General features: G+C 34.5%; 3 protein-coding genes across 3 annotated transcripts; 2 read left to right on the top strand and 1 right to left on the bottom strand.

Moving 5' to 3' along the window:
* The first annotated feature begins 48 nt into the window (after window positions 1–48).
* On the top strand, window positions 49–734 carry Tsp_09253 (conserved hypothetical protein). The gene is made up of 3 exons (XM_003375627.1): window positions 49–186; window positions 488–542; window positions 619–734. The coding sequence occupies exons 1-3, from the start codon at window positions 49–51 to the stop codon at window positions 732–734; spliced, it is 309 nt and encodes a 102-aa protein (XP_003375675.1).
* Window positions 735–3,007: 2,273 nt separating this feature from the next.
* On the top strand, window positions 3,008–5,429 carry Tsp_09252 (conserved hypothetical protein). Its single transcript, XM_003375626.1, has 13 exons — window positions 3,008–3,093; window positions 3,231–3,329; window positions 3,385–3,481; window positions 3,582–3,680; window positions 3,740–3,895; window positions 3,943–4,071; window positions 4,143–4,314; window positions 4,369–4,474; window positions 4,543–4,624; window positions 4,675–4,747; window positions 4,816–4,989; window positions 5,046–5,146; window positions 5,280–5,429. The coding sequence occupies exons 1-13, from the start codon at window positions 3,008–3,010 to the stop codon at window positions 5,427–5,429; spliced, it is 1,524 nt and encodes a 507-aa protein (XP_003375674.1).
* A 1,054-nt stretch (window positions 5,430–6,483) lies between these two features.
* Tsp_09251 (putative protein kinase domain protein) lies at window positions 6,484–11,881 on the bottom strand. Its single transcript, XM_003375625.1, has 7 exons — window positions 11,761–11,881; window positions 11,187–11,378; window positions 9,164–9,484; window positions 8,757–9,099; window positions 7,687–8,552; window positions 6,761–7,549; window positions 6,484–6,698 (listed from the first exon to the last, which is right to left on the bottom strand). The coding sequence occupies exons 1-7, from the start codon at window positions 11,879–11,881 to the stop codon at window positions 6,484–6,486; spliced, it is 2,847 nt and encodes a 948-aa protein (XP_003375673.1).
* Window positions 11,882–13,526: the final 1,645 nt, after the last annotated feature.

The raw sequence follows: 13,526 nt of genomic DNA, 5'->3' as shown, positions 1-13,526 counted from the left end.
CGTTGCTGAGGGAATGTCCAGAGTGAGTGAATTCGCTGTCCGTTGGCAATGGCCGTTGACCAGGACAGCTTGTACGTGACTGAACACGAAAAGGAGGTGGTGAATGAATTTTGTTACCTTTTGGAAAAATCTCGCCAACTGTTCAATGGTCTCAGGCGAGTAGAATTTTTGTACCCCACCATGCCAGTGTTTCGTTAATTATTTGTCCATAATTTAATTGCACTAGTATTTTTCTGTTTTTATTTCATCTTTTTGCTTTAACAAAATTATATTATATATAAAAAATATTCTTTTAATTTGTTTTTCATCCTTTTTTAACTTCATAGTTGTTATTCAGTTAATTTCATTTTAAATTTGAAACACTGGTTATGAAATGTTTGTTTGATTTGCATTAATTTTTTTCGTTTCAAAATTAAATTTCAACTTATAATTTCATAAGTATAATATTGATTAAATAATAAGTAGAAAATTTATGAACACTTTTTAGAAATGTATAACAAAGTTTTACGTTGACAATAGTTTCAATGTTTACGGTTTTGGGGGTTATTCGGGTGATCATTTCCAATTTCTTAATGAATGATGATCGATCGGTTTGTGAAATTGAAAACAAATTTTCAGTTAAGAAGTGCCGCGGCTTTGTCGACTTTGATTATAGCCACGTTTTGATCTATTGTAAATGCGAAGCCGGTGGCGTCCTGTTAACCCACTGCAAGATCGCATTGGGACCAACTTGAAAATCAGAATTCACTTTTCTCATCACCGGTCGATTGGCTTTCCCAGTCTTATTATTATTATTATTACTATTATTACTATTGTTGTTGTTATTTCAATAATTCAATATTTCTTTCAACCAGTAAACTAGGGTTGGAAATGAATTACCTAGAGGATAAATAACAAACAACTTGAGCCTGTTCCAATATGTTCACTCTCACACTCGATAATTGCACTTCTCATTTTTCAATATCAAGATAAATAATAATAATAATTCATTTATTGAATACTGTTGAAGATGAAATTTTAAAAAATATGAATTTTTTAAAAAATTTATCTATGTTATTGAAAAGCAGAAAACAAAAATGAAACTGACTGACATCACTGATTATGCTACAAGTTGTTAATATAGTTTGTTGTTGTTGTTGTTATTAGCGAATTTTGTCATCAGGGCAAAGCTTTTTGCATGGAAAAGATGAAATTTGTTCATTTGCAGATTTTTGAAGATAATTTGATTTTCTTAAATAGTGACTACTACTAATATTACGTGTGCGTTGCTTTTTATGTGGCATATTGGTGAAGGAATTATTGTTTTTATTGTTATTATTTAAACTGTTGCATAGCAATTTGTGAAGTGAAAACAATCCTGAGCAGACACTTTTCTTCAAAACGGATCATCATTAGTCAAAGAGAAACGTAAAAAGATTATTCTATTGCCATTTTGATTTTTAGAAATGATACTGATTGCAGTTTTAAATTCGATCAGCAGAAAATAATTTTTGTCTTTTAGCACTGCTGATTGACAAGGAAAAGCATCTTGACTTGAATTCTTTCTTTGATTATAATAACATGTATACATGCGTATATAAATATATATATATATATTGATTATCTTTTTAGGGACTTGCAGTTGTTCAATGGTAAACACTGGATGCAACATTTTTTTCGAACCTTTGACGTGTTCACTAGATTATGGAAGTTTCAACAGCAAAATCGGTAAGAGTAAAATTTATTTTTAATGAGTAATTTTTTGTTTGTTTACTTTCATTTTAACTTTTCTGAATTTGAAATTTCAAGATAAACATGCATATTTGAATATTGGTCTGGCTGTTTTACTGTACGCTTGATTTGCACGAAAGAGTAGTTTTGCGTGCGGCTGCACCTTTTGATTATGATTCTGAATGAACAATTATTTCTCTGATGATAATCATAAAAGTTTTATTAATTACCTTTTATAAAAGATTACCGTCTGGTCAACAAACTGTGATTGCTCAATAATTTCGTCCATTTCACAATTGCACATTTAAAATTGTTTGATTGCTTGGCAATGGTTGACTGCGTGCACTATGCAAAAGTGGAAGATCAATTCCAATTCATTGTGATAAAAACGACAGATAAAGATATTTTCAATATAGAACTAACTATATGAGGGCGATGGGAATTGATTTTTCATATCCCTACTTTTAGGAAATTGTATTATTTCTGTCACGTTCACTTTATGCCAAACATTATTGAAATAATATCACTATAATTAAATAAATAAACGGAAGATTAACAAAATTATTTCTGTTTTTTTACTTCCCATGAAAATAAATAACTAATAATGAAATTTAAATTACTTGGCATTAAACTGATATAAGAATATGCTACAATATTAGATTCGACATTTTCCCTTTATTATTTTATTTCTCCTTTATTCGAATTTGAAAAATTAAATTCCTCATTGTAAAGTGATCAAATTCAATTTGTATAATTTTTATATATTTTATTTTGTTTTGTTTTGTGTTTCTTATTTAATAATACCATATTCGGGTTGTTTTTACTGCTTCAATATTTACAGTTCTGTTACTATGAATATTAATTCATTTTGTTCACTTTTCACTGAATCACATTTTTCAAGTTTAAATAATGTTGACATGCTTAAAATGGAATTTAAAATTAAAAAAGAAAAAAGTGAAATGTTTCTAAAAGAAGTAAGCGCATGTCAAATTGATTTCATGAGTAAACCTGACATTTCTTCGTTGTCAATACTGATGAAATGGCAATATTTATCATTATCACTTTGCGCAAAATATGCATACTTTTTGTTTATTATATTATTTAAAAATTGTTGTCGAATATTGTTTTTCCAAATTGATTTTAGTACTGTTCTGAATGCATGCTATGGTTTGAAAAGATGGCAAATTGGAGAAATTGCTTCGAAAATTGGTCAACTATATTATCATTATTAGTAAGTTTTTTTATTTCTAATTTAAAAGAATAATAATAATAATTTGTTTCGAATTTGATTGCTTCAATGAGAAGAGATTTCTCTGATTTGAATGTTGTACAAGTTTCATTTCAATTGATTGATGCTGATGCATCATTTTTTGGCTGTAAAATGTTTTTTTACGAAAAAATGTCAAAATTTTAACATTTTAATCGAAGAATTCATATTTTTATTTTCAAAAAATAAAATAATACTATAAAATTCCTTTTTGCATAATTTCAATTAATAAGAAAAGGAAAATTGATTACAGTGTGCGAACAAGCAATACGGCTTATTTGCTCGAAGCGTACGCTTTTTATTTGGCTATTCGTTCGCGACAATATTTTTGCACGGCAGGATTGGATGAAAAGTATGTGAAAATTGAAAATTTTTTGAATTTTAATTTGTTAAATTTTCAATTTCAGACCAGAGCTAGCTTTGAAAAAATTGCGATATCATGCACGTTTTATTGTGGTATGTTTGCTTTTGAAAAAAATGAAACAAGTTCGAGATTTGATCAAGGTAATTTTATTTGAATTCTTTAATAAAATATGCAAATTTGTTCTATTTTTTATTTTATAATTTCACCATTTTTTCTTATTCTTTTCTGTTCTTTTCATAGGATATGAATCGTCTGGTGGACAGTTATATATCGAGATATGATCGTGATGATCAATTGGATTGGTCTCTGGTATTGACAGAAATTAAAACATTTGTTGAGGTAATATTTATTATTTGTTGTTGTATTTTATTTTTAATAAACAATACTTATTATCCCAGGCAGACAATGTGGTCAATATTGTCGACATTGATTCATCGTCGGTGATTATTAGTCACCGTTTGGCCGCTTATTCACTGCCTTATGTTGAAAAAAATGCATTTTCATTTGGACTCACCCTTACCGAAGCTTTAGTTATTGGATGCACTAGAAATCAGGTAGTTTAAAGTGTGTATTTTATAAATTTATAGTTTTACTTTTTCAGGTTACTTTTGGTGAGTTCACTTTGGATATGTATTGGATACTGCAAGTGCTGGAATATGAAATTGAAGACGATAGCAATTATGCTAATCATCGCGTTGATTCCTCACCAGCACCAGGAAAATCTTTCAGTGTTAGTGTAAAGTTATCTAATTTATTTTATTTGATATTGATTTTTTTTTCAAAATTTATTCCAACTTTTAGAACAGTGGAGAATCTAGCAATGCAAATCCAAGAAAATGCCTTTTGTACAAGCCGAAATTTGATTTTCTACTTCAACACATGCTCTGCTCATATGAGCAACTTGGTCCAGATTCAGTGTTATTGATTTATATTTCTGGTGATGGTTGCAGTCCGCAAGCTAAAGCTGGAAGCGGTATACGAAGCAGTTGTGATCACGTGAAATTAAATTCAATAATAACAATTTCAGAATCTTATGACAGCGGTGGTGTAGTGTTAAATTGTGGCGAGGTGTCAAGAAACAGTGGAGATTTGGTCGATGATTATTATTCTGAACCGCCTTGCAATTTGCAATGGTGCAAACGAAAAGAGAAACAAACACATATAATAAATCTAAATATATGCATATATTTATTTTTTTCAGTCTGTATCCTGGCGATTTGTATCCTCTGCTCAGGAAACCATTGCTATTGATTGTCGAAAGTAATAACAGTACAGCTTTTTTGGTAAGTTTCAATATTTCATTATTAATTGTTTCTTCAATATTCATTTGTAGTCGATGAAAAGTTTGTTTGGCCAACCATTGATAGTAATGTGTTCACCAGTCGACATGCCACTGTTCCTGCAAGGTTAATAATGATAAACATTCATTAATATATAATTTGTTCGATGTAATAAAATTTTTGCTATTGTACAGAGCAGCCACAACGTGGGAGCATTTTTACCATGTTTTTACATTGTCCACTGACGGCTTATTGCTTCGTTTGCAATATTGTCCGCATACCAGTTGCGTTGTGGGATAAATGTCAAGCTCATGTCGATAAATTCTACGCCGAGGCTAGTCGATTGCTTGTCCGTTCCAAATTAGTCGGTATGCTATTTTTTACTGTTATTATTATGATCATTTTAATAAATTCATTATTACAGATTCATCTTACAAAGCGTTCTATTCGGATGCTTTTCTCAGAACGTTACTGTTACGATTTCTGTTTTGCCAATGCACGTTGCGTATGCATCGCAACTTTAGAGTTAGTTTCAAAAAACATATATATACGTCGTGATTGGATCACTATTGTTGTTGCTGTTGTGGTTGTGTTGTTGTTAGCTCTTATTATTTTTCACCAAATGCAATGAATGATCAGTACGTATCTTTTTTGCCAGGGCAATCATGATTATCTTCCTCGAAGCTCCCCGCCATTGGAAGACGCTGAAATTGTCCAAAGCCCGAATTTGATACGTCTTGTACTTGATTTAGCTTGCATCTTGGATGTTCTGTCTGCTTTCCGAGAAAGTGACGAAACCGTTTGCTGACTAGTTTATTTGCTCCAACTGAACTGCAACTCAGTAAATAAAAAGAAACAAAATTCATCAAAAAACAAAGCGTTGTTGTTTTGTTCTCAACAACAAACAAACAATATTGATAATAATAATAATAATATAAGAAGAAGAAGAAGAAGAAAATGACGAATCAATCAAAATTGTGCAGATGTTGAAAAAACGTGAACGAGAAGTCCAAGAATATGCAGATGACAAACGTTGTTGTTGTTGTTGCTGATGCTAATTCAAGCTATAGCAGCAACAAATCGAAACAGTAATAATGATTGCTAATAATAATAATAATGAGATAACAGGAAATGAAAAACAACAATAATAACAATGCCCTCACAGTAAGTAACAGAGATATATGGATAAAGAAGCATTTTTTATAAATTGGATGCAACGAACGAAGCAGTGAATCGTGTGAATAATAAATCTTGATTCGCATCTTTCCCACGAACGGATAAAAACTGGAGTGAAACTTTATAGGGTGGGGAGAAATAAAAGAGAAGAGAAGAACACCAACTTATCGTTGTACTAAGGATATCAAATCACGAACAGTGGCGTCGATATCTCTGAGCAAGTCGGTGGCATCGGCGTCGGTGGTGGTGCTGGCCGACGATGATCTCAGGCGACTTACCAAAGCGTCCAAAGAGCACAACAATTCCCGGAACCGAAATTTGCCATGCGGAGAAATATTTTCCGCATAAATGCCGCACATCTGCTTCAACTGATGCAATTTATCCGATAGTTGTATAAAGCCAGAACTCGAATGCATCTGGGATCTTTTCAATTCCACAATGCCAAGATTGATTGTATTGTACAAGCCAACAATACTTTCTTTACTGATTGTTGTTTCTGCTGCTGTTGAACAACAATTACCATTATTACTATTATTATTATTAGTAGTAGTAGTACTGGGAATATTGTTAAATTCGGACAAATCTGCGACAGGTAAATTTTTCTTCTGTTCAAAATTTTCTCCATTAATTTCCTTAAAACAAAAATGCACACTGATTTTTGATTTTGATCTAAAACAAGAAAATTATCATTTTTTTACATCATTATCTTTAAAGGAAGAAGAAGGACAACAGCATTCGTTCAGCGGAGAAGAAAGTGCAGTTTGACGAGCAGGTGCCACCGGACGCACTACTGCCTTGGGCAACTTCACCAAAGCTGCTATGGCAGGCTGAGAACTATTATCGTTGTTACAACGTTCCGCATATGACCATCGTTGCTGCTTCGCGTCGTCATTCCAATTATCTGTAAAAATTTCCATATTTCATTGGAACACTTCAACAGATATAAATAATAATGATGATCACTTTGAGATGAAAATTGACCATAGCCGTGGTCGGTCGAAGCCACTTGTCCGGTTCGATCCAACGTGCGGTGGTAAGGCAGCGGGGCTACTTTGTTCAGTTGACGAATTTTCGCACGCTCCGCCGTTACCATAAACACGCCCTTGTTGGGAGCAGTTTCGAGGGCAGATGACCGCCGTCCACTGTTTTCACAGCCGGCCACGGAGACGTGCCTCAAAGATCGAATGGTGCTGTGCAAATCGTTGGCAAACAGCTGGCTGTAACTGCGCACCGGCTGACCACCACCGGCGGGACTTGCGGTCAAGCCAGAAGGCGTTTTTCTCACGGCCGCCTTTCGACTGGACAATTTCGGCCAATTTCCACCTTTCCACTGTGTGTCTGTGTGGAAACTTTTCTCACGATGGACATCATCCGGCTGGTTCGTCTTGTTCACCGTTGGGGGTTCACTTCCATCGATGTTGGCGCTGTTGAAGGAAAACGACGACTTCGACCGGCCGAACGACGACGACGACGACGAGCCACCGCCCGCCCCACCCGGTGGACCCCGACGGACCGGCGGCAGGGGGCGGCTTGTGCGCGAGTACTTGGTCGGGCGTGGCTTGTTGGCTTCGTTCAGGGCCGACTTGGTGGTACTGGTGGAACTTTTCCTGGACGAACCTGCCGGTTCGTTGGTGAACACTGAAGAACACATCGACGACAACGACGAAGAAGACATCGACGACGATCCGACGTATTTCTTCTCATCATTTTTGCCTGCTGCAGCAGTGGTGTAAGTTGCTTTTTCAAATTTACCTGTTAAAACACACGAATTAATGTTAAACCAAATACCACCACCATCTCAATACCAATAACAAGAATTATGATCATAATAATTTCACTTTCAAAAAAAACCAAAAACAAACATTATGTATGCATATATATATTCTCACCCGCCTTTTGCTGATCTTGATGAAAATTGTCAAAATAAGCATCGATGCGATTTCCCTTTGGAAAAGTACCAAACTGATTGATCACCTTTTTGACAGTCTTTTCTTTCATCCCCACTGTGGCCTCTTTGGCATATTTGTTATCAGCATTGGACAAAGTAGATGAACCGGCGCGTGTATGATGCACGTGACGATGACGATCCACAGCCGAACGAGGCGGTGGTGTAGGAGGATGTTGGTTGTGTTGTCCGGTAAAAGTTGACGAACCTCGGCAGTGAGTTTGACGTTGAATTGAAGCTTCGGACGACTGGATGTTGGTCGGAGAAATGGATTTGTGCCTTGCAAACGAACTCATACTGTGAGCCCGATCTTCGGAAGGCGAAGAGATGTGGTGGCGTGAAGCACGCGCCACGTGCTGTACAACTGCGCCGGCTTCGGCTTCATCGTCGAAGTGTTTCGCGTTGAATAATCCATCCAACGCGACTGCAATTTCACGAAACGTCGGCCTGTCGGCCGGACTCCAACGCCAACACTGCAGCATCAGTCGGTAAACCGATGCCGGACATCCGGCTGGACTTTCCATCCGGAAGCCTTTTTCCAACAACGTATAAACTTCACTGAATTCCACCCCCGGATACGGAGTCTGACCATAAGTCGCAATTTCCCACAGCAACACTCCGAAAGCCCAAACGTCACTTTTCGTCGAAAAAGTATTGTAAGCCAAACCTTCCGGTGCTGTCCACTTGATGGGGAATTTCGCTCCAGCTTTTGCTGTGTAAGTTTCTTCGGCCATAAACCGCGCCAAACCGAAATCCGCAATTTTCACCAAATAATTTTCCCCAACCAGGCAATTTCGTGCCGCTAAATCCCTGCAATAGACAACAAAACACAGATTTAAACATAGAATAAATCCAGTAGCATACATATTTCACATGACAACTGTTGTTGTTCAACTTAAAACTGGACAAATATAATTTTTGAAAAACCATTATTTGTTTGAAAACAATTCAATTAATTTATTTTGAATAATGATAAAATTAATAATAATTTCATATTCATTTTCAACGAACTACCTGTGGATGTAGTTTCTGGATTCCATATATGCCATACCGTTGCAAACTTGCAATGCCAAGTAGATGAGAACATTTGGTGTAAGTTGTGACGAGTCCGACGCTGAGCGAAGATAATCAAGTAAATTGCCGTTGATCATAAATTCAGTTATGATATAAAACGGAGGCTCTTGGGTACAAACGCCGAGCAATTGTACCAAATTTCTGTGACGCAAATCTTTCATGATTGTCGCCTCGGAAAGGAACTCATTCAACGCCATCGTGTCTTCTTTCAACGTTTTCACAGCTACCGATTTGTTGTAACGCTTCCAGTAAGCTTCGTACACATCTCCATATTGTCCCCCACCTGAAATTGTTGTAAATTGAAAAATATTTTCCCAAAATTAACCTATACCAGTGGATAAATTTACCCAAGCGTTGTTTCATCACTACTTCTGTTCTGTCAATTTCCCATTCGTCAGGCTGTGATTGAGTAAGAGAAAAATTCGACGATGCAGTGTCTTTTTTTGGAGCTGGATACAACAAACAGCAAGCAAGACCGTCCGCTTGACGACTGTAATAATGTACAAGCTGTGCCAAGGAGCTGAACCGGTGATCGTTGGTGATTAATAACTTCCCTTCAGCATCCTCTTGTACACGATAATGATACACCCGGCCTTCGTAACGCAACGAAACCGACACTTGCCCAGGGCAGGATTCTGATTCACGTACCAAAAAGCTGCCATTGATACCTGAACTGAGCAAAAATTCGGCATCGCTACGGGAGATCTTGCCATGAAACCACAAGTGCATCTCTAAGCTATTAGCCGGTGCCACGTACGCACTTGGAATCCATCCAATTCGACCAACAACTCTCCGACCACCGCCTCCTCCTCCTCCTCCTCCTCCAGTGCTAGTGGTGGTAGTATTATCATCGCTTTTCAGTTGTACCAATTCTGCACGACACCAATCACCGCTTTCGTGATAATTAAGAACGCGTATCTGATCGCCTATAAATAAAAAAAACCCAATACAAACGACACGAATAGAAACAATTTTATTTTTAATTTAAAATTTTTAACATATGAAATTTGATAAATATCAATCGTTTTTCCCCGTAGGTGCATCCTATTTTCTATTGCCATTCAAATCGACCATAATTCCCAAATGAATTCTTTCCCCTTTCTTGCCGTTCACCTGCTGCTGCCCTACGCCTAAATTGATCATCTGCCTTCCTGTTCCATAAAAACCCACATGTCAGGCGTTGTTGTCTGCTTCACAAAGCTACAGTAAATTTAAATATTGGAAAATTACAAAATATTTAATGATTTTATTTGAAAAAGAAAGAACTGTTTCATTTTCTGTTTCAATGCATTTTTAAATTTATTCACCGGTACATTGAACTAATATGCAAACATATACGATAAGCTTGAAAAAACTGGAAAAATTTCTTAATCATTATAAATTATGCTTCAAATGGACATAATAAAAAGTTTTTAAAAATTCTGTTCTCAAGCAAGCAAGAAAGCATAAAAAGCATTTTAAATCATTTCAGTTTTTAAATAATTTGTCTTTTTTTCATTCGACAGCAGAGAATTTCTTTTCATCTATTGACATCAACTTTATCCTTTCACAGCTTACTACAGTTGCAAATGAAATAATACATTTCAGATTCTATTCCAAATTTTCCATTTCACTCTGATTCATCCAGCTAATGAATGAATGAATGATTCATGCGCATTTTTCACCCAATGAACAAATACTTTGAACTGGACGAATTTGTCATTTGAAAAGCAAACAGAAATGACGCATTTTCATGCTTAACAAAACAAGCCATTTGAAACAGTTAGCAGATATAAAATCAAAATGTGCTCCAGTGATCAAATGTATCAAAAAAAAAAGACTTGTGCAAATTTGTGTAATTGAATTCCGAAACTGCACAGTCAAGTGAAAAGTGTACAATATTTCGTTTGCTATGAAACAATGCTTTGATCAATTTTTCAATGTTGACAAAGTTAGTCAAACATAAAAAGGAATGCAAAAATTGTTGCGCTTGTAAAAGGTTTCAACTAGCACATCTAGATAAAAGTAGCATCATTGATTCGGTGAAATCATTGCAAAATTCTGCTTCTCTATTGAAAGAGAAAAAAGATAAATATGTTCAAATAAGAATCGATTCATTCGCCTCCATTCCTCCACTAAAGCTATTGTAGCGTTGCCCTTGCAAAGCCCTAACCAAAATGATGACGGCCAATATTTCCTAGACTGCCCGAGAGCTGAGGTCAATCGAGGCAGATCGAAACTGACCGCCTCGTTGACCTACGGTACCTACTATTTTCCTCTTTACACATAGCTAATGAAAAAATACATAAAAAATAATCAACTAAATAAATGTATTATCATAAATAGGAGACGAAATTAAAATATTATTACAACAATAGTATCGGTAATTACCTTTGCGAAGAGTAAGCTGGTCGGCTTTGTAGCCGAAGAAGTCGAACAGAGCAACAAACTTTTGCCCACCACTATCTGACGGTGATTGTTCGCCATCGTTGACTACATTTTCATTCGATGACCACCGATCTACCGGAAATGAATGTTGATTCAACGATTCGCTGCCCACAGGCTCCTCGGTGCTATAAACATCTGCAAAATATGGAAATTTCAATATCTCACAGCTCATAAGATTATAACTTTTCTTGCACATATATATGTGTGATTTAAAAAATATCTTCTCTGATCATTCCACACAAGGCAGTTTTCAATTGGCAGCTGACAATTACACTACTCAGCCAATTTCACATAATGCCAGTCGCAGAACAAAAATTATAATCTCATATTCTACATTACAAGTGCAGTGGAAAATTAAACAAGTTTACCTTTTTGAGAACTGCAATAAAGAATGAATTAAATTTTCAATCAAAAATACTGAAAAGCAAAAAATTAAGCAAAAAAATTATATTAAGAATGGATCTTAGGGAAAATATTAAATAAATTGCCCTGGTTTGATTTTCAAGATGAAATTTACCCGGTTCAAGATTGAGCAACGCCGAATCAGGGAATGAGCAAGGCGGAGGCGGTAAATGGACAGGCTTCAGCGATGAATGACTAGCAAAACTGGCCGAATGCTTTCCCGCCTTGGCACCCATAGGCCCATTACCGGCGCACAGTCGACCCAACGTATTTTTTCAAAGGCAACGCAGAACAGGAACTCAACTTTACAGAGAACGGCAGAACTGAAGCTCAGCGGCTGTCATTATGAAGGTTCGTGCAAAATTTATACAGTAAACCCAAATAAATGATAATGAAGGCTAAGCATTTAAAATGAACTGTGAATGCGTAAAAAAACCCTTTACAATGAAGATTAAAAAAATGTCAACTAATTAAAAATTGTAAATATTTCAAGTTTTTATGTTAATTAATTTTATTTTACACCTACTTAAATTTATTGATTTCTTAAAAATGAATTATTTATCAATTAAAATCATGGCAAAAAATTTAAAGAAGCAACAAAAATTTTTACTAAATATTTTATTTTAGGAAAAAATTCTATTTTTTCTATTGTTCCTTTCATTCAACTCTTTTATTCAATCAGACTGTGCTGCAATTAATGTTGCAATACATATTCTATAAAGTGCAATTTTTGTTTGACGTATTTATCATCTCATTTTTTACTCTTTCTTATTGTTATGTAAATTACTTGGTGTGAGCAATAATTTATAAAAATTTAACATTTTCATTGATTATATAACATATTTTGAATAAAGTGTAATATTTATTGCCTTTTTAATGAGATTTTGCAAACTTCCTTCTTTGATTACTGTAACTTTTTATTTATTCCATTAATACTTGATTACTTTTTTAATCTTTTATTTTTTCTAAACTGATATTTAATTTGATTCAACATTTTAAAGTAAAAGATTAGTTTCAAAAACGATTTTAGCGGTTTCTGTTTTGTGAGTATTTTATGATGATTGATGAATGAATAAGCACATTAACACACTTTGAAATCGAATTTTGAACTATTTATTATTCTTCAAATATTAACCTTGAAAACATTCTGAATAAGAACTGTAATTGAGATGAACAAAGCGGAGAGAAATACATTTAATGAAAGTTTTTTTCCATCTATTTGCAAAGCAGTGTGTTAAAGTGATGTTGATGAATATGGCAAACGGTTAACACTATCATCTGAGAGAACTAACCAGTGTTTTAACATTTGAAAGGACATAAAGTGTGCTAAGATTTTTAATTTTGAAATAACATTATATACTTGATAAGTGAACTGAGCTAGCTATTTAATTTTAATATGCATTGCCGTGGTTGCTGAAATTTTTCGAAAGCAGAAATGAAATTTTCATTTGTAAAAATTTTTCGAAACATTGATAACTGTATCAGTGGCAGTGAATGATAAGTTTGGGATATTTTTGACTTTAGAAAGTGGATGCTTTTGTTATTTGTGTTGCTTTCAGTTTTTGCTCAGCTTTCATATGCATATAAAATATCTTCATATCTCAAAATTACATCATTATGTAGTCAGTGAAAATTAAATATTGTTTTTTTATTAAAAAGAAGAATTACAGACTGTTTTATTATTTTTAAGCTTTATTATTACTTGTGCTTTCCACATTCGGCGAGATATGCTACTTGATCACATTTTCGTGAATTTTTTATTAATAAATTTAGTCGAAACAACCAAAATGCAGTAAGTAGTTTTTATTATTAACTTGCTTTTATTTGTACTAAGCAAACGCTAATTTGATGGTTTGTTCTCTATTTCATAATTGAATTCTG

This window comes from Trichinella spiralis (assembly GCF_000181795.1).
Source record: "Trichinella spiralis strain ISS 195 chromosome Unknown Scfld5, whole genome shotgun sequence".
Taxonomy (NCBI): domain Eukaryota; kingdom Metazoa; phylum Nematoda; class Enoplea; order Trichinellida; family Trichinellidae; genus Trichinella; species Trichinella spiralis.
The sequence above is the reverse complement of the archived record's forward strand: the minus strand, read 5'-3'. Positions and strand labels throughout refer to the sequence as shown.